Genomic DNA, 24,501 nt, shown 5'->3' with positions numbered 1-24,501 from the left:
TGGTAGCCAGTGCCCCGCTCAACTACAATCCTGAGATTGCTCTCCTGTTGCTTCAAAAAAGCACACTCTTGGGGAATCTGGAGCATGTGGGTCCCTATGGAATGCAACCAGACACCCAGAGCATTGCACTGGGAACTGCACTCTTTGTGTTCTGTTCTCGGGCAAGTTCCTCTCTTGGACTCGATCACACTGGTGGTGCTGAAGTGGCTGGAATCAGAAATGCAGCCCAGCCCCTCCCAGCTCCTGTGATCTCTGAGCACCAGCTGGAATGCAAGGGCATTGATTTCCTGCTCAATTCTCAAACACAATACACACTGATTCCCTGGGCTGCCAAAAGACACGGGAGCCGTTACTCTGAAAGTGATGTGTTTCTGCCAGTGCTGGAAAAGGGCAGGAAAACTGAGAAAAAGCTCCCTTGCTCCCTGCAGAAGGAGAAATTACACAAGGCTTCCCCTTCTAGCAAACAAACAAACAAAATATGAAAGTGTTACCTACTCCAGTGTCTAAAGCACTTGGATGCAGTGAAGGGATGTTTGGCACTGAAACAGCCCTTGTGCTGAGCATTGGATCTATGGATCTAAGGCAGGGATCTATGGAAGTCTGCCTGAAGGTCCCTCAGGAGCCCCCATTGTCCAGGCTAAAGCTCTCTCAGCACCTCCTCCCTGACCTTGTGCTGCACCCCCTTGCCCAGCTCCCCTGTCCTTCTGTGCACTCGCTGCAGCCCCTCCATGACTCTCTGCTTCCCAGGGCCCACAGCTGCACACAGCACTCCAGCTGTGGCCGCAGCGCTGCCCAGCACAGGCCACGCTCACTGCCCTGCTCCTGCTGCCCCACTGCTGCTGGCACAGCCACCGTGCCCTTGGCCTTCTTGGCCCCCTGGCCCCACGCTGCCTCATCTTCAGCTGCTCAAGGCCGCCAGCCCTGCGTCCTTTTGGGCCACGCAGCTCCCCGGCCACAAAGGTGCCCATTTCACTTCAGATCCAGCAGGCACCATTGCAAGGTGTACATCCTGGGTTTAGCATTACAAGAAAGCAGTCAAGGACTTGCAGCTTTGCTCCCATTCTGGGCTCCAATACAGTTTTCAAAGCAGACTACACAATAGAAAGTATCAACAGACAAAGTCAGCGTCTGGTTTTTGCCTCAGAAGAAGTATTCAGAACTACTCACTTTGTTTCTTTTGCCACACTAGACAAGAATGGCCCCCCACAGCTTCATGGACAACACAGTCATCTCCTTGGTGCTTATCAAGGACCAAGAAACAGGCAGACTCAGAGCACCTATCTGCTCTGCTACTGGCTGCTCTGTCTGAAGAGGCAAAAGAGCAACCTGGCAACAAAGGCACCAAAATCCCTGACTTCAAGCAGCAACTCTACATCCCCAGTGTGTCTCTGAAATACTCCCAAGTAAGCACACCCAAGAAGTTTGTGGGGACAAAGTACTGCAAAGAACTTGTGTGGTCAGATCAACATTTTTTTGTGCCTGCAGCTACTTGGCCAGTTTGTGCAGGGGGACAGGTCTCTCCAAGCCACAGTGTCCCCTGTGTATCCAACAAGGCTGAGCACAGTGTCTGTGACATGCTCCCTGCTCTGGGAACAGGGAGCCTTCGTGCTTCAGGCTGGCCCCTATCAAAATGCCAAGAAGCTGGTGCCTAAACATGACAGACCAAAGCCCATTGTCCAGCTGTCACAGGCTGGGGGCAATCACTGGGTCCTGGCAGGACTCCAGCACTCAGCATCCTCAGCCCTGCTAGCAACAGTAAAGTGCTGGCTGGTCAGAAACTTGCAGCTCTGCCCTGCACTAAAGGCAGCAGCACACACAGCTGGCACTTACTGGCTCAGAATGTTCAGGCTGTGGTGTGAGCACTGATGGAGGCTGGTGCTCATCCACCTCATTTGCCTCCTCTTCGGCCTCCTCTCCATGAGCAGAGGGGGCCAGAGGAGAGACTGCTGTTGGTTCTGTGATCTGTGGACAGACAGCAGTGTGGGGGACAGAAAGTTACCTATAATTTATAACCTTATTTCTATTCAGCACTTTATTCTATTCAGCTCTATTTCTACAACCAGCTCTACTAAGGACAAATCAGAAACTTTGATAACAATGGGATTCTAAGTCACTGTGGCTAAATTTAAATGGGCTAATTCAACAGAATTGCTAATAGTTCTGAATTAGACATTACGCCCTGGCTACTATCGAGAAGCAACATTCTCTCTGCAACATAGCTTTTCATTCTTTGAAAGTTCTGACATGAAAAATTAGGAAATAGCCATGGATGCCTTTGTTATTGCTGCTGCAGACATGGAAATGGATTTTCTTTCAGCCTTCCTAGCTGGCCCTCTACACTCTACTGCCACAGGCCAAGCTCACAGCTTGCTCTACAATTCTTAAGCACCAGGAACATGAAATGTTCCTTTCTCACTCACCTCAGGATCAGCACCTCTGAATACACGCTTCAGGTGACTTGTAGTGGGCAACGGAAAATGAACAAGTGCTGTGAGAAAACTGCCTGGGCTGCTGAATCTCACAGAAGAGAAGAAGTCAACCCAAACAGAGAGTATTTTTCTTGATCGACATCCCTCCACGTGACATAGTTCTTTCACACAGCCAGCAAGAGATCAGGACAATAATCTTGGTTGTGCCTACACTTCAGCCTGTTCAGCCAGTAAATGAATACAAATATGATCAAGAAAATGCAAATTGTTCTTTAACACTCAATGCTTCTATTCTGTTCTGTCCAACAGATAAAGCAGCTTTTGTTCTCTTGTCTTTCAGGTACTTTTTTTTTAAAAAAAAAGAAGTTGCATGCACTAATTCCCATTAAGTTGCTGAAAACAGTCACCCAGAAAAGCTTGCCCCAAATCCCCCTGAGCTGTGGCAGTTCTATTGTGAAACAGCACAGCAGCAGCTCCAGGCTCAGGAGCAGACACTCACTGCTTTGGTGTTTGCACTTCACTGCAAAGGGAATCACTCTTTTAGCACTCAGCCAAGGGTCAAAATGGACAGTCAAATCCTTTCATTACAAAATTTGGAATAAAAGAAGCTTTCCCTGAGTTCTGGAGAGAACTACAAAGTCTTTAGAAGGCCTTCTGAGAAGGCCTCCCAGTCTGCATTTTGTAAGTTGTCCTGCTTGTCGCAGCAAACTGAGGAAATGACAGACTCTGCTGCCACAGACTCTCCCGTGGAGGGAACGGAAGCCCTGCAGGTTCCCCTGCAAATGCTGCCCCTGTGGCTACAGACACCCCCTTTTTAGCTGAATGCCTTGACAGGAGCTTTACCAAACCACTGGCATCCTAATGCTCTTTCTGTTTCAAAATCAGAAACTCAGCCACCAAGAAAGAACAGGAAGACATACAAAAGCCAGGTTAGGTTACACCCTAATCTAAACAGAGTTGAAACCTCTACTTACTTGCCAGGCTGGTAATGAAATAGGCAGAATAAACAGTGCCATACACAGTGCAAACTGCAGCAGCGAGTTGCTCAATCATTGTAGCACTGTTGTTCAAGTCTACTCCAACACTACAAAAACCAAGACTCCTGTCAGAGTGCAGCTACACGCTGACAAAGGCCACAATCAGGAAGATGCGCCTGATCTCAGCAAGCCCTAGGGCTGCTCTGGCACTGAGACCTTCCGTGCACCAAGGCAACCTTCTGATGTCACCATGAAAATGCGGCAACCATGCCCTGATATCACAAAGTAAAGTATGACAAAGCAAAGCATCACAAAGCATGTTAGTCTGTGAATTTATGCAAAGCAATCATCAACCTTCCCTACAGCAAACACAAACGAGCCTGGGAAGTTCTTCTCTGTCACAAAGCAGCACAAACTCCCCTCATGGGCCAAACCCTGTTGTTCAGGGATCCAAGAGGAATACCAAGGGTGCCCCAAGCACCTACTGCCTGTACCCCAGCTGAGCACTCAGATGGGACACAAGCAAAGGAAACCAGACCAAGAAAATGGCCCACAGCATTACAGATGTGAGAAATGACTCTCACTTTTAACATTTTAAAGGTTTACTAAACCTTAACAAAGGACTGAATAAGGAAAAATTGCAGCATTGGGAGTCTCTGTGACTAGCAGCCATATGCTCATCTACAAAAAGGATGCTCTGCCTTTTATACCCATAGCCCCTCCAAAAGTTTTGTCAGTCAACTCTTTCTCTGCTGTCCATTGGTGGAGATTACTTTCTTGCATCCTGACTGGAGGTCAGGTGTTGTTACACCCTGCCTGCTGGTCACAAGCCAGCCCTCCCCAAATGCCCTGACTACCAAGGCTGTTACAAGGGGGACGGGAAAGAGGACTATGGGAGGATATATTACAATACCATCACTGCACATTTGAACATCCACATAACATCTGCTTCTTTAATTGTCAGAGCCAACCATTGCATTACTTGTCTAGAACACACAGAACCAGGAGAGAAGCCACTGTTGGCATCACAGCTGAAATGCTTCCTAACAAATCTCCCCACATATTTGCACCTTTATTGGACATGCCCAGGGCTCCAGTGCGGGTACATCTCTGCCTTTCTTCCCCTTTGGCAGCAGTCGGACTGGCAGCATCTTCCCGCCAGCAGCAGCTGCTCCAAGCTGGGAATGCCACTGGCGGTGCTGATTTCCAGAGGCTTCTGTGTGCCAGGGGAAGCCAAGGCAGGAGCAGGCTGAACGGTGCTGGCGCTGCTGCTGCTCTGTGCCACAGAGCCCCGGCTGGGCAGGGCACGGTGCCCACTGTGCTGCGGGCTCCTTCTCCTGCCACAGCTGGGCACACCTGGCAACAAGGCATGACAACTTGTGGGCAAGCCAAGGAGTTTCTGGGGCTGCACTGCTCTGCACACACCCAGCACACCTGCAGCACAGAATTTTAACCCTCAAACAGGTAAACCAAAGGGAAACAGCTGGACAAGATTTCATTTTGACCATTCTTACCTGCTCAACAGAAGTCTTCAAAATGAATGTTACCAAGCAGAGCCTGATCCCTGCTGCCAGCTCAGGGTTAGAAGAGAGACAATCCTTGATCCCAGCACTGGGTGTGTGGGGAATCACATCCCTAACACGTGCACATCCAGCAATCTCACTTGCTACTTTGTATCCATGGATCTAAGACATATTCAATACTTTGCTGAAACTCACAGGCTAAATATTCCCCCAAATTGTTTTATTAACTCATTGATACCTTTTGCCTTATTGATACTTAAAGCACTTCTCAGTGCTTTAAGTATCTGACATATTTACTGACATGAGTATAGGAGTGTCCTGTAGGTCCCTGCTGGCCTTTGTCACAGGTTCAGGAGGAGACCCATGCCCAAAATAACCCGGGACAAAACGGGGCTTGAAAAGAAAATTCATTCTATTTGTTGCAATAGCAAATAATGCACAGCAACCACTGGATTCCTAAAAATCTGCTGAGCAGGAGAAGGAGGTGGAGCGTGGTGCTCAGCAGCAGGGGCAGGTAGGCAGTGCACTTTCAGGACATCCCCTGGATCAAAACGCTGTGCATCTCATCCTTCTCACCCTTCCAGCTCAGAACCAGGCCTTGTATCTCCTGCTCAGGAGTGGAATTTCCCAGTTATAGCATCGGCTCACACATGGCTGACAAGTGAGATGAGGCCAATGAATCCAGGATTTAAAAGAACTGGAAGAGTTAAAATTTTAGCAAGATTTAGTTATGGGGAAAGAGTATAGGAAGAAGAGTAGAAATAATAAGGGATAGTTAATTTTTTGCAGGTAAGGTAGTTAAGGCTAGGGTAATATATCACTTGCCTGTCTTTACTATGTTTAAAGAAGCAGGATGGGATGTGGATTTCTCTGTGACAAAGAAGAGGACCGTAGCCTGCATCTGGGCTCTGAAACTTCAGCTATAGCTAAGCGGTGCGAAAGCCTGCCAACAGGTCATAAGGAAAGAGGTCAAATTGAGGAAGACGTCTTGGCCTTCATCAGAAGGAGACCATTCCCCACTTTGAAACCCACCAACCCATTTGAAGTGAAAGACTGCAGAAATGTGAAGGAACTTTGGACTCAATTATAATACATTTTAATTCAAAGGAGGGTAGGCAGTGTTATCTAATGAATATGTGTTAGGTTTTTTGGGAATTATATGAATGTGTAAGATATTTTAGATGAGTAGAGATGAGAGAGAGAGCCAGTGATTCTTCACACATGTCTTTAGGAGACAACTCCTCCTGTGCCGGGCTGTAATAAACATACCACCTTCTACCTTTAACTGTGGTGAGTTCTATTCCACACCTCATTTGGTGACCGCGGCAGGAACGCTTCTCTGCTCCAGCGAGAACAACCGGGCTCTGGACGTCTCTGGGCGCTGCCAGGACATTCCTTTCCTGGAGGCACCTCCGCTCTCGGCTGTTCCTCGTGGGCAACAGACAAGACTGCTGGGACTGTGGAGCAAGGGAACGTTTAACTCTGTATAAAGTAACCCGTAAGGCATACACAGGGGAAGGGCTGTTCATAAGTCACACAGAGACGTCCTGCACACAACACACGCCTGTACAGTCTGGGTTTGGGTCTGGCTGCTGGCAGAAAGGATTTTCTGTGTCAATAAGGACCTGCTAGCAATTCTGGGGGTGAATGGAGCAAATCCTGTTTTATTGCTGCATTCTTTCCTGTGTGTCGTAATTGTGGTTGTGTTTTCAGTGTGTGAATGTTTGAGGAAGATGATGTGGATGGATCTGTTGTGATTTATGGTGTGTGTTGTGTTGAGAAAAGTGAGCACTCTGTCCCCTCGTAACGAGATACTCCTTTCCCAGTGAGCCTGTGTGTGTGGACTTTCTAATTGCAGGGGTTGGTGCTCCCTGTGACACCTGGTGCCTGGGTATACAAGGGGGTTGAGTGGTTTTTCTCCCACACTGTGGTCATTTGGGACTGCACGGTTGTGTTTGGGGAGATTTTAGGATTTTGTTTGCAACAAGTGCAGCAATTTATGCAGAAAACTACAGTGTGGTGATTTATTATGTTGAACTATGGTAGTTCCTTTCTACCACCCCCTTCCCCGAGGGTTTAAAATCTCCTGCCACAAGGTGGACACTCTCTTTCCTCCACTGGACATCCTCTTTCCTCTCCTGGACACTCCCTTTCTCTCCTGGAGCTGTTCTCCATTAAAGCTGTGGGACTTTGGTCCTGGGAAGAGAGAGCGCCTCTTGTTTTTTGCTTTTGTTCTTGTCAGTGTCACTGGGTCCAGAGCTCACCAAACTGATCCCCCACGAGATGAAAAACAACAAATGGTCCCATATACACAGCTCAGAAATTGGCCACATTTTTGATGGACTGTAGCGTTTGCCACACTTTTGGAATTCCCTATTCCCATACAGGTCAGGCAATTGTTGAAAGGATGCACCACACTCTAAAACCCATTCTAGGTCAACAAAAGGGGAAGTGGCCCAAGCAACACCTCTGATAAGGTTGAGCAAAGCTTTATATGTCTTTATGTTTTGAATAGCTCATTTGCAGGACCTAATCCTCTAATTTTGAGGCACTTTTCAAACAGCACACAGGAAAAATTGAAAGAAAATCCTTCAGTTTTGATCAGAAACCTTGAGTTAGGGCAAATTGAAGGACCATTTTCGCTAATCATTCGGGGCAAAGGGTAGGCTTGTATTTGCACAGGTGCCAGACTTAACTGGCTCCCCGCGAAGGACGTGAAACTGTCTCATACACAAGAGTGCACCGACAATTCCACCAGCAGGGAAATGAGCACGCAGACGTGAGCCGCACGGAGAAGCGACGGTTCATGCCAGACGTTCCCTGTTCAGCCTGTGAAAGCTACAAATCTTGAGTTTGATGTTCATTTTTGGACTGCGAAAATGGTTTGTATCATAGATCTCTTTCATCAAAAGCGTGGTGTCCATTGTGTTCAAAAGAATTCTAAGATAGCCAAATTTGTAAAAATTGAAGGTTAGAGGGACAGTTTAGTGCCCTATAGTTGGCCAGTCCCTGAACAAGTGCTAAAAGATTTGCTTGAGAACTGAAATAGATGGGGAAGCTTCTGCCAAAAAACAGCTGAGCAGGAACATGGAGCTTGATCAAATGATGTACTGGCACTTGTTGGTTTTTCTTGCTCGCTTTTGCTGTGCATACATGCCTGTAGATCAACCAAAAATGAATGCTTGCCTTGCTTTAGCCAAGTCAGCAGGCTCAGACACCATGTGTTTGACCAATTTGAGCCCAGACAAACCCTTTGCAACCTGTTTGGTCGGTGTGCCTGTGCCAGCCAAGGAGTAGCCAATACCCAATGGTGACAAATATTGGTGCGAGGCTGCCAACGAGACCAATCCCATAACCAGCTGGCATCATTGGGCCCCTGATCTTCTTAAAGCACCTTCTGAATCTCAAGAATTGGAATTCCTGGTTCATTGGTGATGGAATTTGTGCTGAGTTTCAGTACCAGGGAGATCCACAGTTAAATGTTATACCCCATCATCCTGAGGACAGATACTCAAGTTTGTGGTGCAATTGTACTACCCCAGTGCCCCCTGAGGGTGAAACTGCTGACGAGTGGATGACCTAGATGAGTCCCCATGACAATGAGCAACAGAATATTGGCTCATTTGTGGAGATAGAGCCTGGCAGGACATTCCCTCAGAAATTAAATGTGGCCCATGTAGCATCAGACAACTCACTGTGATAGCACCTATCGTTAAAAAAGCCATCAAGAGAAAACACAGAGAAAAAAGATGTGCCCATCATTATAAAGAAAACTGTAATAGCAATTTCAGACCCTAGGGCCCTGCAAAATGAGGTACATCGAATTTATTTCTACATCAACTTGCCTCGGGCAAGGCATTGAAACCATTACACCGATTGGGGTGTTGGCTGAAGAAAGAAGACAGTGCGACTTCCATTGCAATTAGTGACATGATGACTGATGTTAGTGCTGTCAGACATGCAGCCTTACAGAACAGAGCAGCAATGGATTTCCTTAGCAGCCATTCCATGTGTTCAGTGTCACCCCCATGTTCCACACTGTCACTGTCAGCTTTGACAGCTTTTGGACTGTGTTTGAGAAGTCAAATTTTTCTGACTGTTGAAGGGCTTTGGGGCCCAGAGTTCTTGTTAGGAACAAGGGATTAAGTGTGTGAGCCATGGAGTTGTTGGACCAAGTGTTTTGTGTAAGTGGTGAGAAGGGTTTCTTCCTTTCTGTTTCTCTTTCAAGGGGAATATTAATGTTGCCCCTGAGTGCTCAGGAGGGGAGCCTGTGGACAGAGCTGCAGCAGAGGGAGCTTCGCCTGGCACCGAGAGCTGTGGGAACAATTCCCAGGAGCCTGAGGAGCCTGGTAAGGACAGAGCCCCCACTGGTTTAGAGAGGGGTGAGATGGCTGCTCTGAGCCTGCCTCTGGCAGTAAGGGAGATGAGAAGGGTTGAGTTCCTCTCTGCAGGCTTGGTGCTTCCTGGTGCCTTGAGTTCAAATCCTGCACTGGCACAACCTGCCTGAGCCCTGCCCTCCACGCTTCTCCAGAGGCTCTGACACTGAGTCCTCTGAGGGAATCCACAAAATTAGAGGGTTTTGGGAAAGCTGAAATAGGCAGGTCTCAGATACAGTAGAACTGTGATTAGAGCCAAGCAGCAGCCATGAGATAGGTCAGCAGAAAAATTATTTAAACTGTAGAAAAGCAAGGACAAATAGAACAATGGTCTGTGTATTAACGCTGGTCTAGAATAACTCTCTAAGCTACAGAAAAGTTTATCTAGCAAGATATTGGGAAGGTTGAAGCTTAATAATGGAGCTCAGTGTGTTGTGTTTTAAGGCTTACACGTAGGTATTGTATTCGAAATAAGCAAGCATTGTTTTAACCAAAGGAACATGTGCTTATAGTGATTGGATAGAACTACTGTCAATGTGCTTTTGCTTTGTGTGATTGGTCAAAAAATTTATAAAGTAAGTTGTAACATTAAGTTCTTTGTCTGCTGCCTGGGATGTGAGCTGCTGGCATCTTCCCATTGTCATACCCATGTAATGAGACTGATGCTGGAAAATAAAACTGCTCAAGGCGTGTTCCTCAGCAGTCCCGGCCCATTCGTGATTTCTACATAGCCCCTGCCAGCGTCAAATGGCACGGCTTGATTTGCAGGGCAGGCAGTCTTAAACATCTGCAATATCCTATCAGAGTCCTAGTATGGCTTCATTCAAAGAAAGAGGAGAGTGCACCTAACACTGACCACTTGTTAGGCAATATCTTCCACCTTGCCCTTGTACCCCTACAGAGAGGCTGTCTGCAAAATGCCCAGAACACCATCCAAATCTGCAGCAAGGACAGGAAAAGCAGGCAGAGAATCTTTCTGTTTTCAAGGTCCCCCTTCCTAGGCGACTTGACCCTTTCTACCTGATTCTCACTTGAGATCTACCCATGATAGAGCACAGCAGGAAAACATTTTAAAGGGTCATTAACCAGGACCTGCTTGGAAAGCAAGGGTAGAAGCTCTTTCCCTCCCTGATGGGATGCGGGCTGGCAACTGCTGCTCTGAAGATGTGCAGCTGCTTCTCTCTGGAGAGGCCATGGAAGGGCTGTGATGGTCTACGGGAACCAGAGGAATGATGAGCTCAGGTTGGCATTTAAGCTTCATGGGAACAAGCAGAATGAAGAGCTCACAGTGGAGATGAAATTTGCCTGTGCCTGGCTCCTCCGAGGAAACCCCAAGAAGTCCAGATGAAGCAAACACCTTCTCCCAAGAAGCCAGGAAAACCTCAGAGTCCTGAGCACCTGCACTTAGCCTGGAAGGGCATGGAGGCAGCTCTGAATCCTCAGGTGAGGCAGCACTGAGGTCCTGGTATGAGAGCGCTGTGTAGCAGTGAGGGAAGGAAAAGGGAAGCAAAGGGAAGGCTGGGTCACTATTGGTCTTAGGGTGTGTTTCCCTTGGCAGCAACTGTACTGTCAGGGAAAACAAAAGCTCCCTGAATTGTTAAAACTGAAAATCAGGGACAAAGCCTCTCTAACTAGTCAAAGTCAGAAAGTGGTGTGTTCATTACGCCGGTGGGCGGCACAGGGGAGGGTCATTCCCGAAATGCGTGACCGCTGGCCAGGCTCGGCACAGCACAGCAGGATCCCGCAGGACAGGGAAGGGCAAGGCAGGCACGGAAGGGCAGGGCAGGGGACTGGGAGCAGTGACAGGCTCTGTCCCCACGCTGCACCCCATGCCTGGGTCACCATTGGGGGCAGAGAGGAAGGACATTGCTCTGTCTTGGCTGCAGAAAGGATGAAAAGGGGGAGTTAGAAAACATTCATGTGGACTCCTTTTCAGCAGACTAGCTGGTTTTATCTCACCGTGTCTGCCTGTCTTTGGCAGAGTTGGCACATTGCTCATGAATTGGAGTCAGCTACGGCAGCAGGAATGGGCAGCAATTTTGTCAGCATTGATATCAAAGCCAAAGTGCTGCCCCATGGATGGATGGGGCTTTCTTCAGGGGATTTCGGGCCTAGAGTTATAGCAAACTCACATTGGTGTCTTCCCAAAGGGCGTTGCCTTTTTCTTTCCTCAGGAATCACCTCTTCTTTTTCTTCCCCCCAATCTGGGGAGAGTTCCCATGCAAATGTCTCCTGCAGCCAACTCTTGTCACTGTAGACTGACAAAGGAGATCTTGCAGTGGGGAGAGACTCCCTGGAGCTGCTGTGGAGAGCTGAAGGGGGAAGCTTTGTCCCTTAGTCTTGAAATCTTGTTGGGAAGCTGCTGATGCTCTGGAGGACGTACACCAATGATGTTTATCCAAGCCTTGCAGGTTCATTCCTGAGCTTGCTGACACACCACAGAGACTTTGGGGTTGTCGTATTGGCAAACAAATTTCAGTCTGGGCACTTCATGAAATGCTTCAATTATTCTTTTTTTTTGCTTTTCTGCAGAAATGTTGTCATCATGTATTCCTTCCAGAGAATCTTTTCCTACTTTTTGGGGAATTCCTTTTGCTGCCCTCCCAGATCAGGCCAATTCCCAGGGCTCCTTCCCAAAGTGAGGTGCAGCCCATGCCCTCCACTCTCCAGCTGAAACAGAAGGAAGCACAGAGTTTGCTGTTGTGGCAGTGGAGCTTCTCTCTCCTGCCTGCTTTCCCTTTGGGACAGGTTGGTGTGTGCTCATTTGATAAAGGCAGGTTTAAACTCTGAAGCAGCTGTGTTTCAAACTGCTCCCTTCTCCAGCTCTTCTGTGGGTATCCTTGGACAAAAGGCCTCTTGCTGGGAGCTCCCAGTGGCAGGTTAAGGAAGGAGGTTGATATTTCCAGGTTGTGACTGCTGAAAGCAGCTGGTTTCTCGAGGTGTCCAGAGCTGGGAGTGGCTCATTTCTCACCTGCCTGCAGAAAAGGAAGTTGCAAAGTAGGAATTTCATTTTTGGAGATGGCCACCAGGGGTGTTTGCCAAGAGATGGGCTGGCAGAGAGGCAGGTCACGTGCTAAACTGGCTGTGTGTTTGTTTTGGTGGTGGAGAGGGTCAGAGATGTAGACACAGACACCAGCTGAAGGAACAGTGTAATTTACTGTAATGCAGAAGTGCAAAAAAGAGTCAGGAAAGGATAATCTAAGCAATGCACCTCAGCATTATTACAAAAGGGTGCCTCTGGTGATTTAGGAAGATCCATCACCAGGTAGCCCAATGGTTTCCCCTTCATCCACAGCTGCACATCAGCTGGGGGAAGCTGTCCCAGCCCAGCCCTGCAGAGCCACGGCCGGGAACCGGGAAATCCTGCGGTGCCTCCACCTTTGGCGGCCACGAGGCTCCCGAGTGCGCTGTGAGAGTAGCCCGGCTCTGACAGTGCTGGATGAGCAATGTGCCAGAGCTTCTGCTGAGGCACAGCTGGTGTCATTCTCCTCTTGGTTTTCTCCCCAGGGCTGGCCAGGGCTCAAGGAGGAACCAAGGCCAGGTGTGGCCTTGTCCATTTTCCTCATGCAGAAAGGTGAAGACATGTTTCACCAGTGAATGGATGCAATGATCCTTTTGATAATAACACTTGGTTAAGGAGCAGGTACATAGAACATTGGGTTGGAAAGGTCATCTAGAGGGCAGCTTTGGCTCAGGTCCTGTTGTTGAGGCTTCAGTCAGGGTCTGTTGTTCAGGCCTTAGTCCTTCAGTACTTTGTGGTGCAAATCACACCTGTGCAGAGCTGCAAACAAACAAGCCTGTCCTTAGCACATTTGAGACAGGGAACAGGATTAGCCCTGCAAGGCCAGGCTGGGGCCAAGAGCAGAAGGCCAGCACCCTGCTTTTGCCCACAGGCAGCCCTGCAGAGCAAGCAGCCCCTCCTGCCCAGGGGCTGAGGTGCCCGAAGCTGCCTCCCCGCTGTGCAGCTCTGCAGAGCCCGCGGGGCGCAGGGTCCTGGGCAGCCAGGGCAGCCCAGCTGCCTTGGGGCACAAGGAGTGGCCCAGAGAGAAGCTGCTGCCCTTTGCTTTGGAACTGTTCCTCTGAGTCTTGTCATTAATCCACAGTGTCTGATGTGTTTTCCTTTCCTCTCCCAAATTTAACACAGCTTTTTGAGAAAACTGACAGATGTAGCTGCTGCTGCTGGTGGTGCTTTTGTCTGCAGGTGAGGGCAGGTGATTTGGACCAAGGACAGAGTCCATTGTTAACACCCCAGCTTTGCCAAGTCAAGAAAACCATTCACAATTGGGCTACCAGTGCTGAGCAGTTTTCCTAGGTTTTGGAAAGCTACCACCTTAAGAAACCCAACAGATTTTCCTCCAGGAGGACACCAGCAGTAGCATGATGCCAATGTTTTCCACCCCTTTTCTCTGTCTTTTTTAGAGTTCCGCATTGCCCAGCAGGAATGAAATGACATGTGATAATGGGATTTGAGAGCTCTCTGTTGTTCATTGCCACATGAGTGTTCATGACAAGCTGGACAGCCCACTCGTGTCTCTGTCGAGTGAAATTCATCCCAATTCTGTGCAAACAGCAGCCCCGAGATGCTGAGAAGAGCAAGCACAGTGGGTGGGTGTGCATGCACACACCCGGAGGCTGACTGCTGTGTGTGCAGATGGTTTTGCACTGTTGTAAATCTTCACTCTCCCAAGCTGAAAGGCTATTTCAAATATGTATCTTAAATGAAAATATATATCAAAAAATAAAATTGTCCAAAAATACATGTGCATTAAATTTCATGAATATTATGTATATTATGTATTATATATTTTATTAATATAATGTAATGTAATGTAATGTAATATATTATAATAAAATATAATTAATATAATATGATGAATGTATGAGGTCATTTTTGAAGCCATTGCTTGTGGGGGATATTAGATTATCTCCTAGTGTTTGTACATTTTTGCTTTCTGCTACTGCTGATCCTAGCAGCAACTCCCTGTCAGTTCTTCCAGGTCACTTCACACAAAGGGATTCCATCATTTCAGTGCCTGTGAGAGCTTGGCGCTGAAATGCCAAGTTGATTCCCAGCTCTCCAGCCTCCTTCTGGATTTTGGAGCATCTCAGCACTTGTGTCCATGGCCTGCAGCAGTCACAGTCGCTGCTGCCTCCCCCTTGCTGCAGCTCATTTGCCAAAGTGGTGCCAAAGGCAGCAGAGCTGGCTCAGGATCCCTGCTGGCTTCTGGTCTCCGGGATGAGCTTCAGGGGCACACTTGGAGCACTTTCCTAAAGAGCTGCCTGTGGGATGAGGGGTTTGTCCTCCCCGGGTGGCTCCTGCTTGGATTCTGTGCTCATGGAGCCCCGGAGTTTTCTCAGCAGCCTCTGCAGCGAGTTCTGAGCCAACGTGGGGCTCTGCTGCCAGCCCAAATCTGCGCTTCCCCTGCCCAGCCTGAGTGCAGGTGGGGCATGTGCTGGGCATGGCCGGAGATTGGCATGGCCAGAATCTTCCAGCATTTACACCTGCCCATGGCTTTGGGTAGCACAAATCTACGCTTACTTTCATTGAAACATTGCATTTATTGCAGACAGTTACACCCGCACTACTAATGTACAAATACACAAACATTAACTTATGTTTAAAAATGAAATTTATTTTAAATTACAACACCTGTGTTACCAATATAGAAACACTGACATATCAATTTATGATTAAAATCTAATTTATTCTGAGAACTGTGCTATGTAAATATATGCAAATATCAACTTCAGTGAAAAAAAAATTACTTTACTGCAACCCTCTGCAACAACTCACTGTACACAAATATTGAAGTTACTGAATTGAAGTTTAGCAATTAAATTTATTACATATTACTACAACCATACAGCCCATATACAAATACAGAAACATCAATATCCCTCTCTAAAGAATCTCAGATCCAGAACTAAATAAATAGAATTTTAGAACTATACAACTCCATACATAATAAATAGAAGTAAATACATATATAGGCATAATAATATAGAGATGTAAACATGCATTACATATTTCATGACATATAACATGACAATATAATACAAACATAACAAAGCTGTCTATAAATACACAAATGTCAATGGACCAATAAAAACATCAATACAACCCCAGCAATAGAAATGCACAGCTACAGAGCTGTACAAGTATGTAAACAGATGAATATACACGCATCAATATAACAATATACACACATACTATCCCTATGCAAATAGCAGTCAGTGTATGTAAATATCCCTATACTTGTAACTATCCAAATCTAACTACACATCCATAAACAGCGCTAGATCAGGAGGGATTGCAGCCGCCGATGTTCCCAGGCTCTCACTCGGGCTCCTCCTCCCGAGCAGAGCAGCTCTCCTGGGCAGGGACAGCAGATGGGACATCTGCCAAGCAAAGGGAACACTGAGTGAGTGTGGGGACGTTTCCCTTGGCAGCAGCTGCGCTTCCATCAGGGAAGAGGAAATGTCAGAGCCTCCCCAGGGGGGTCAGAAGGAAAAGCAGCTGAGCGGGCCGGGCTGTGGTGAGCTGTTCACTTCTTTCTGGCATCCCAGTTGCTCTGAGGGAACTCCCTCATGTCACGTTATTGAACCACCTCTGCACTTATCAAAACTGTGGCCCACAAATCAATCAGCATTTATGTCTCCAGCTGCTTGCACCAATGACAGGGAATGACCTCTAACAATGCTGGGGCACAAAGTTACCTTGCACAGGTCATCTGACAGGGCCTTGTTCCTTCTCTGCTTCCTGTGTTTCTCCTTACCTTCCACTTGGAATTTTTACAGCATTTCTTTTTCTTTCCCCTTGATCAGTGCAGAAATGCGTGTTTCTCTTCCAAGTTTCAGTTTGTTCAGTGATCCTGTCAAGCCTTTTCTCAGAAGCTTTTATCATGGAATTGTGTGTTAATTTCAGCAATTTTGGGGATTTTCTGTGAGATTTATGTTATAGACGGACTCAAAAAGGAGCAATATATATTTCCAATTTGAATTTATTAATTCATTGCATACAGCATAAGCAAAAGATTCAGCGCTGGGCGACAGGGGAGTCCCCGCTCCACCAACTGCCGCACCTGGTATCTCACAAGTCCCCTTTTTATACTAGTCCATTTCCGTAGACGTGCCCTTCCCTTGGCACATGCTCCAGTTGTTGCTAGGGGGTCGTCTTCTTCCCTTTGGTGGTCGCTGGATGAAGGCTTGAGGTCTTCCTCGGGCCTGTACTCTTGATCTCGGAGCTCTTGCCTTCCTTATATGGGGTGGTGTTTGGCTAGTTTCTGTTTCTCGGCTAGCTCTTCTTAGTTCCTAAAACCTCAGCCTTTCACATGGTTAGTATTTGCACAATACATGATTGAATTTAGCAAACAATAGTAACGATATATATATATATATTTTTAGGTTATGCGGTTATGTATTTCTTAATCATATGGTTGACCACGTATCTCTGAATCACTATCATACGGATAACCAACCATGTATTTTCCAATCACATGGTTGCCTATTGTGTAACGAACAAGAGGTTTTGTCCATCTCAATCCCCCCTTTTTCTTTTTATCCTCTTGTTCGTCAAATCTAGTTAATTCGAATCGACTTAGTTCCAAGTATTTCCTTTATTTATCATTCTGTTCACTAAACCTTTGAAGTTCTTTTCTACTCAAGTCCAAATAGTCCTCTACTTCTATGGTATCTAGAGATTTATACTCTGCTTTCATCATCATTAAATGGACTGCTTCAGATCGGGAGTTCACTAAGCTAACTATTTTATTGAATATACATGGCCCAAAGGTCAACCCTAACAACAGCAAGATTACCGGTCCTGCGATGGTGGACAACAAGGTGGTAAGCCATGGGGAATAGTTAAATAAAGATTCATACCAGTTTTGTTGGGATTCTCTCTCTTTCTCTCTTTTCTCTATTTGTTTACGTAACTCGGCCATGGTATCTACTGCTATTCCAGTACTATCGACATACGTGCAGCATTCCTCCCGAAGGGCTACACAAAGGCCACCTTGCTGCAAAAACAATAAGTCTAACCCCCTTCGATTTTGTAAAACTACTTCCGAAAGTGATCGGAGTGAGTTTACCAATTCATTAATAGATTTGTCAATTTTCTTAAGATCCTCATCTACAGCAGCTCTTAAAGCTTTAAACCCCTGTTGCTGATGTACAAGCGCCACCGTGCCTGTTCCTATTCCGGCTCCCCCGATGGTTAGTAATGCCGCAACCCTGAGGGCTGTAAAGGGTTCCTGTTTCTGCAAATGATGTTTTGAAATATGGCTTTGAGAGTATACGTATTCCTTAGGATGATAGATAATCCGGGGGACTACTACTACCTGTATGCAAAATTCATGACTTTCATCAAAGGCTGTTATAGAGATACAGGGGGTCACGCCTAGGGTATTACATACCCATTTGGTATTAGCTGCCGGAATTAACCACTCAGCTGGTCTTAAGGTATCCTGCACTGATTTAGTTATTTGACACAAATGTTTCTTATTCTCTGGAACAGTTCCAATACATCTCCCTTTCCCAGTTACTTGTGATAGGGTAATTCCCGGAGTTCTATCCTGTCCTTTTTTCCACAAACATTGTGCAGGATTAGTCCCATTTATTCTTTTGGGCCTCGCAGTGTTCCCTATGGCTTCGTAGAAAGGAGGTTTAGCACTGTAGCATAACCAGCATTCCTTTGTTAAGTTAGGATAGGTACTGTTTAGTACCTCGAATGTAGTGTGTAAGATTCTCCAAAGTATGTTATCTCCCTCATCAGTCGAAGTCGCTTCTATCTGTTCTACCTGCTTCTTGTTGATTTCAGTTTCATTCCTCATCTCTCCTAGACTATTACCTGAATCTGCTATCACAGAGTTGGGTCCTCCTAAGCTATTACCTAGGTTTGCTATCACATGGTTGGGTCCAACAGGTTTGGGGTCATGTGGAACAATTTCCTTTTTAATGAGTATCATACCTCCCCTATTTGTTCCTGGTCCCCATAATTGAATCCCCCAAGTTTTCCCTATTAGCCAACCTATATCGTCTGGCTGAGTGACATTGAAATACAGATATTGGCACCATCCTGGGCGTTCTACTCGAGTCTCTCCTATAATTTTTCCACCAGCTGCATATTGTGGAGGTGTACATCCTGGAGGGCCTCTCCCAACCTGCAAAAATTTGTCAGGTCCTCCCCCTGGGGTAAATCCCAAAGCTATCATTTCACAGCCCCAATACCTACAATAGTTATACCCCGGGTAGTTGCAGTAAGTTTTCCCAGGGTTTGACGCTGGGCACATGTAGAAAGCTTTATACCTCTTTCCTGTATTCCAATGATCTGTGGGGTTGTCTTGACCTCCCCAAAAGGTGACTAATTGTGTCAGATATACTTTAAATGAAGGGGGTCCCGCTTGGGTAATGCTACTGATTACAACTTGGACTTCCCACCTAATTAATGACCATTTAAAGGGCTCATGTGTTTGAGATTTACAGTTCCCAATCATTAACATTATTAAGAGTATTCTAAAAGTCTTAAGGTAGTTTTTCCAATTGTCATAGCGGCTGCCATAGTTTCCTTGTTCCAAATTTTGTCGTTTTTGATACTGTTGCTTTTGCTTAGAGTGGTCCCAATTTTGTCCAGGTCTAATTTTAGGGCCCTCTCCCCCACAGTTATCAGCCCCTCTGCCTTGCCCATCAACTTGGTTGGTTTGAGCTATGGGGTGATCCATCTTCTCGGCAGCAAGGGTAGTCTTCAGGAGGAGTTTTTCGCCCCTTTTTCCTGGCTCGTTGAAGATATTGATACCACTTTGCTTCTTTCACCTGAGGAGCTAGACAGCTCGGGTCAGGGATCCACCCCCGGCAAACTCCTGCAACAATTTTTGTAATGAACAGTGTTGGTTCGTTTGAATGGTAACAGTAGTACTGGGGGTTTACTCCCTTAGTATAGATGTTCCACCAATTTTTGGAGCCCACTTTAAGGGTTTCAGATGCTACTCGAGTTACCAATGTCTGTTCGGTTAGTTTTCGTTGTTCTCTGTAACAATTATGGCAGGCTCCCCTAGGAGGATAACCGTTACGACAATGGGTCCACCACCTTTCATTACATATTATGCACTCGAAGCAAACAAATGGATTACAGCTTCCCCAACATCCCCGAGCATTACATGTAACCCTTATTCTTGAGCTCTGTAATCCTTTTCCTTCTTCAATTATTTTTCCTGATTTCCTGTCCACCAGTAAAAAGGTACAATATACCCAATCCCAACATTCATACATACCCCCAAGGTCACTTATTACATCTAGATTTGTTACAGGTATTCCTCCTTCCCACATATAATAACAGCCATCACTACCCTGGTAGTAGTGGTGCAAACCGTCCCACTTATCTTTGCCCAGTCCTAGCATTCAAGGTCTGTTTCTTTTTCAGTTTCACCTTGAAGTTTCCTGGTACTTCGCTTACTTCCCATTTAGAGTTCTTTGTAGTTTGGCCCCCTGGTCGAGGTGATTGTTCTATTGGTCCTTTTATTCGGCTCGCATGGATCCAGCCTTTTTCTGTGGTTTTTGATTACGGTGTCCGTTGTTAGTAAAGCTTGACGTAGTTAGTAAGGCTTGATAGGATCCCTCCCACTTTAGTGTGAGGGGGCTCTCCTTCCAGCTGTGGACCAGGACCCAATCTCCACGCTCTACCTGATGTAATGCAAGATCCAAAAGAGATCTTTGAGCAATCATTCCCTTTCCCCCATAGGGCTCTCCTGAATTTTATTCAGGAACCAATTGCTTTAGGTTCCCTATCGATCCAGTTGCGGCCGGAAGGGTCCTGTCTCCCAATCTCAAAGATATCCCCAAACATAAATCCTAGCAATATGTTCCATAATTAGCTAGCTAAATACATAATCATAACAAGACAAGCAAATTAATTGTCTCTCTTCCCTTGGTTATTTTCCACCATGAGTTAATACTTCTGAGATAAGATTTTTGTGAACCAAATCCTTTCCTTGAGAACTTATCAGCCCCTTCTCTTCCCATAATTTTTTTCGTATGTATGTATTACTCCATAACAATATTTGGAATCTGTAAAGCACGCAGTACGGATTATAATTCACACGCCTGGGCTGACTAAGATTTATCTAATGGCCCTGACTCTAGTATTTAATAACTTTTCTCCGGTGTCTAATTCTTCCTCCTCCACATCTGGTCTTATTTTTACTTGTTCTTCTATGGTGATTATACAATCGCGCTCTAATGGTTCTGCGCCCCATTTTCCATTTATGAATTCAGCAGGGTTTTGCAGAGCTGTAGTTTTAATGGTTAATTGTTCTAAAGCTTGCCCAAATAAAATTAGGAGATTCCGTGAATCCCTGTGGTAACACAGTTCACCTCAATTATTGTCTCCATCCAGTATCTGGATCTTTCCCTTTCAAAGGCAAAATAGTTCCGACTGTCTTCTGCTAGAGGATATGCCCCAAAGGCATCCTTCAGGTCTACTTACACTATACCACAAATTGTCTGGCCCCACTTTTCTCAAGAGAGTGCATGGGTTAGTCACTACTGGAAATCGGGCCACTGTGCGTTTGTTTATTTCTCTTAAATCGTGTACCAGATGATAGGTACCATTTGGTTTCCGAACAGGAAGAATGGGCGTATTAAAAGGAGACATACAGGGTTCTAAAAATCCTGGAACCAATGAAAATCCCCTATTGCTATTTAGATAAGTTACATTCTTTTGGTAAAAACTGAATAGTTGATCTCTCAGCCCCGGTGTCTACCAGGAAAGATATTTCCTAGTGTTGGGGACCCACCTTAAGTTTTATCAAGGGCTCATTATGTTGTTTCCGAGTCCCTATTAAATAGAGCCCCTGACCTCTCTAATCTTAACACCTTCTTATTTACCGTTTAACAGGTAAGACACCCCTGGGTAATTTATTTTCCAATTTCAAATATCCCTATACACCCATAAAATTTTAAAGAGTGATCACAAAAAGGCTCTAGTTTCCCAGTGTGTCTGTTTATACCAGTTATCTAAAATCTAATGTGCCATTGGTTTTTGGCATCATCATCAGGAAAAACTCACTCTTCCTCCTTAAATGTTGTTCTTCATTTTCCTATAACTGCCAATTAGGGCTGCTCTTTTTACTTCTTTTATTAGCCAAATTATTTCTCTAACTCTAATATCCCTCCCTTTCTGATGTTCTTTTGCATGAACTACTGCTACTTTCTTTGAACCCTTTTAAAGCTTCCAATATCTGAATTATCAATTATATTAACCCTTTCTTTTGAATGTTTATTAAGTCCCCTTCCGATTTTATAAAATTCTCAGGTTTGTGCTGACCAGGAGGGACTAAGGGGACCAGACTCCCTTATCCTAAACTTCTCCCACTTCACCTGAATGCCCTCCTGTGTCATTGATTTCTAGATTATCTTCTTCAGTTAAAGAATGAATTTTGAGTTTTCCTTCACAGGGTGTTATCTGTAATTTTAAGGCTATTATTAGGTCTCTGCCTAACATATTATTCTCGGCCTCTGGCAGCAACAGCAAATCATTTACTTTAAATTTGTTACCTGCTTCAATTTGTACTCCTTTTATTACAGGAACAGGGAAAGCCTCTCCCGTAATTCCAATTACTGGAACTTGCTCACTACGTATCTCACATCCCTGGGGTAATTTTGCCACTGTCGACCGAGAAATTCCTGTATTTACCAAAAATGCAAGTTCTTCGTCTTGAGGACCTACTCTTAGATTTATTATCAAGGCCCTTTCTTCGGTCCTCTTCGTTAGCTCCCGCCCTCTCTGATTCTCCTGAAAGGTTTTCTCATCCCGGATCCTGACCCTACACTCTCGTTTGAAGTGTCCCTTCCTTCCGCAATAAAAGCAGGCTTTAGGCTCCTTCATCCCAGTGTCCTGACCATTCCCTTTCCTTTCAGTATCCTGACTATTTCCCTGCCTTCGCTTTCCAAACCCATTTCCCCCTAACTCCTGGGCGACATCTTTCCATGCAAACACGCGCTGTATCTCCTGCAGCAATTCATCTCGACCTCTGCCTTGCCAATTATCTACTTTCTCCAGCCTTTGTCTAATGTTTTCCCATGCCTGTGTTACAGAATGCGATCGTAGCAGTGCCTGCCCGAGCGGTGAGTCTGGGTATAGTGGGAGTGAGGGATCTTGGGGGAGTGGAGGTATCAGGGGGTCCTCCTCAGGAGATTCCCTCTTCTTCTCATACTCCTTTCGTTCTGCCAACTTAAGCATCAATGTACCTGGTTGCTTGACCCATATTATTACATAATCACTTTCTTCCTGACTAAAGAAAGGGATTTTTACTGATGGGCCGATATACACTCTTAAAAGTTTCTTCTTCTTCTCAAACTCAACATCATACTGAATCATCTCCGGAAAATGTCTCCAATTTTCTAGCATAAACTCCAACAGACTATCTTTTGGTGCCGGAGAAAATTTAATAGAAATAGGGGGCTTGCTTTTCCCCTGTCCCATTCTTTTGGAGTGCCTCTCACACACAAATCACCACTCGCTTCCCCTTGTTCGTGGCCCGCGTCCTCGCGGACCAATGGGAACCGCACTACTGAGGGTCCACACTCACTTGGGGAATCCGACTGTCGGTTCCCCTCTCATGTACACCTCACTTGCTTGCACTCGAGGATCTCTCGCCCTCCAAGGGCTCATCTGGAGCATGCAGGAGACTTCTTCCCCTGTTCCATCCCTTCGGAGTGCCCTTTGCACTTCAGGATCCTTGCCCCAGGATCTCAACCCCAATTGGACGGATCTCATTTCTTCCGGAGTGCCTTTATACCCCGGGACCCAAACTTACGGCTTACGTGACTTACGTGTCCTGCGTCTTCGTCCGGACTCTGTGCACAGAAGATTAAGGGGTTCACCGGTGTCTCCCTTTCGCTTATGAGTATAGTTTTAGGTTTGTCGGTGGTCGTGAGGTAGGAAGGTCGGATGTTGGGCCACCCGGAGATGGGGTGGGGCGCCTCCCAAACACCGTCGCTCCCTCACCATCCGAGTCACGGCACCAAATTGTTATAGACGGACTCAAAAAGGAGCAATATATATTTCCAATTTGAATTTATTAATTCATTGCATACAGCATAAGCAAAAGATTCAGCGCTGGGCGACAGGGGAGTCCCCGCTCCACCAACTGCCGCACCCGGTATCTCACAAGTCCCCTTTTTATACTAGTCCATTTCCGTAGACGTGTCCTTCCCTTGGCGCATGCTCCAGTTGTTGCTAGGGGGTCGTCTTCTTCCCTTTGGTGGTCACTGGATGAAGGCTTGAGGTCTTCCTCAGGCCTGTACTCTTGACCTCGGAGTACTTGCCTTCCTTTTATGGGGTGGTGTTTGGCTAGTTTCTGTTTCTCGGCTAGCTCTTCTTAGTTCCTAAAACCTCAGCCTTTCACATGGTTAGTATTTGCGCAATACATGATTGAATTTAGCAAACAATAGTAACTTGATATATATATATATATTTTTAGGTTATGCGGTTATGTATTTCTTAATCATATGGTTGACCATGTATCTCTGAATCACTATCATACGGATAACCAACCATGTATTTTCCAATCACATGGTTGCCTATTGTGTAACGAACAAGAGGTTTTGTCCATCTCAATTTATGCGAGTGTTCTGTTCATTGGGCACCATTTAGGAAGGTACAAAAGAGAAAAAGGATGTTCTGTAGGTCAGTTCACTAGTGGAATATTCATGGATAGACAGAGTGATTAGCTGAATTTTACATCTACTCCTAACCTGAAAGTGCAACAGGTAATTTGGGGAGAAATTAAAGCCCGATTTCTCCTTCTACCAGCCTGTATTCAAATGTAAAGTAAATAGAGCAGGGTGAGAATGCCAGTGTTCAGTTCCTGAAGTGCCTTATTAAGGTGTTCTTAAAGTAAGGGAGATAAAATCTGGGTGGGCATTCCTAATTTCCAGACACTAACTGACAATTTCATTGACTCTGAAAACAGCAGAGATGTGCACATCATACCTGATCAATCCATTTGGGGATGGTTTAGGTTCAGATTCTCTGAGGCTTTAGATTTTTAGATCTCTAGACAATGCTTCCAGGAATCTAAATAGCTTTCAGAAATTAAACTTTTCTCCTTTTTTCCTCAGTCTTTGCACTCATGTGCACCAGAGACCTCCAGTGAATGGATTCCACTCTAATCCATCTCCAAGCTGAATCTCCCAGCTG

At 45.9% G+C, this 24,501-nt stretch overlaps 1 protein-coding gene across 1 annotated transcript in view; it reads right to left on the bottom strand.

Moving 5' to 3' along the window:
- Positions 1-22,677, bottom strand: part of LOC128948606 (serine/threonine-protein kinase pim-1-like) — a gene marked incomplete at its 3' end in the record, with an annotated part of 44,627 nt that extends 21,950 nt beyond the window's left edge. Inside the window, exon 1 of the mRNA XM_054293377.1 lies at positions 22,612-22,677. Coding sequence (XP_054149352.1) covers positions 22,612-22,677 — 66 coding nt within the window. The remainder of the gene's footprint in view (positions 1-22,611) is intronic.
- Positions 22,678-24,501: the final 1,824 nt, after the last annotated feature.

This window comes from Melozone crissalis, unplaced genomic scaffold (assembly GCF_028551555.1).
Source record: "Melozone crissalis strain CALT ecotype California unplaced genomic scaffold, PUWL_Pcris_2 ptg000139l_1, whole genome shotgun sequence".
NCBI classification, from domain to species: domain Eukaryota; kingdom Metazoa; phylum Chordata; class Aves; order Passeriformes; family Passerellidae; genus Melozone; species Melozone crissalis.
The sequence above is the reverse complement of the archived record's forward strand: the minus strand, read 5'-3'. Positions and strand labels throughout refer to the sequence as shown.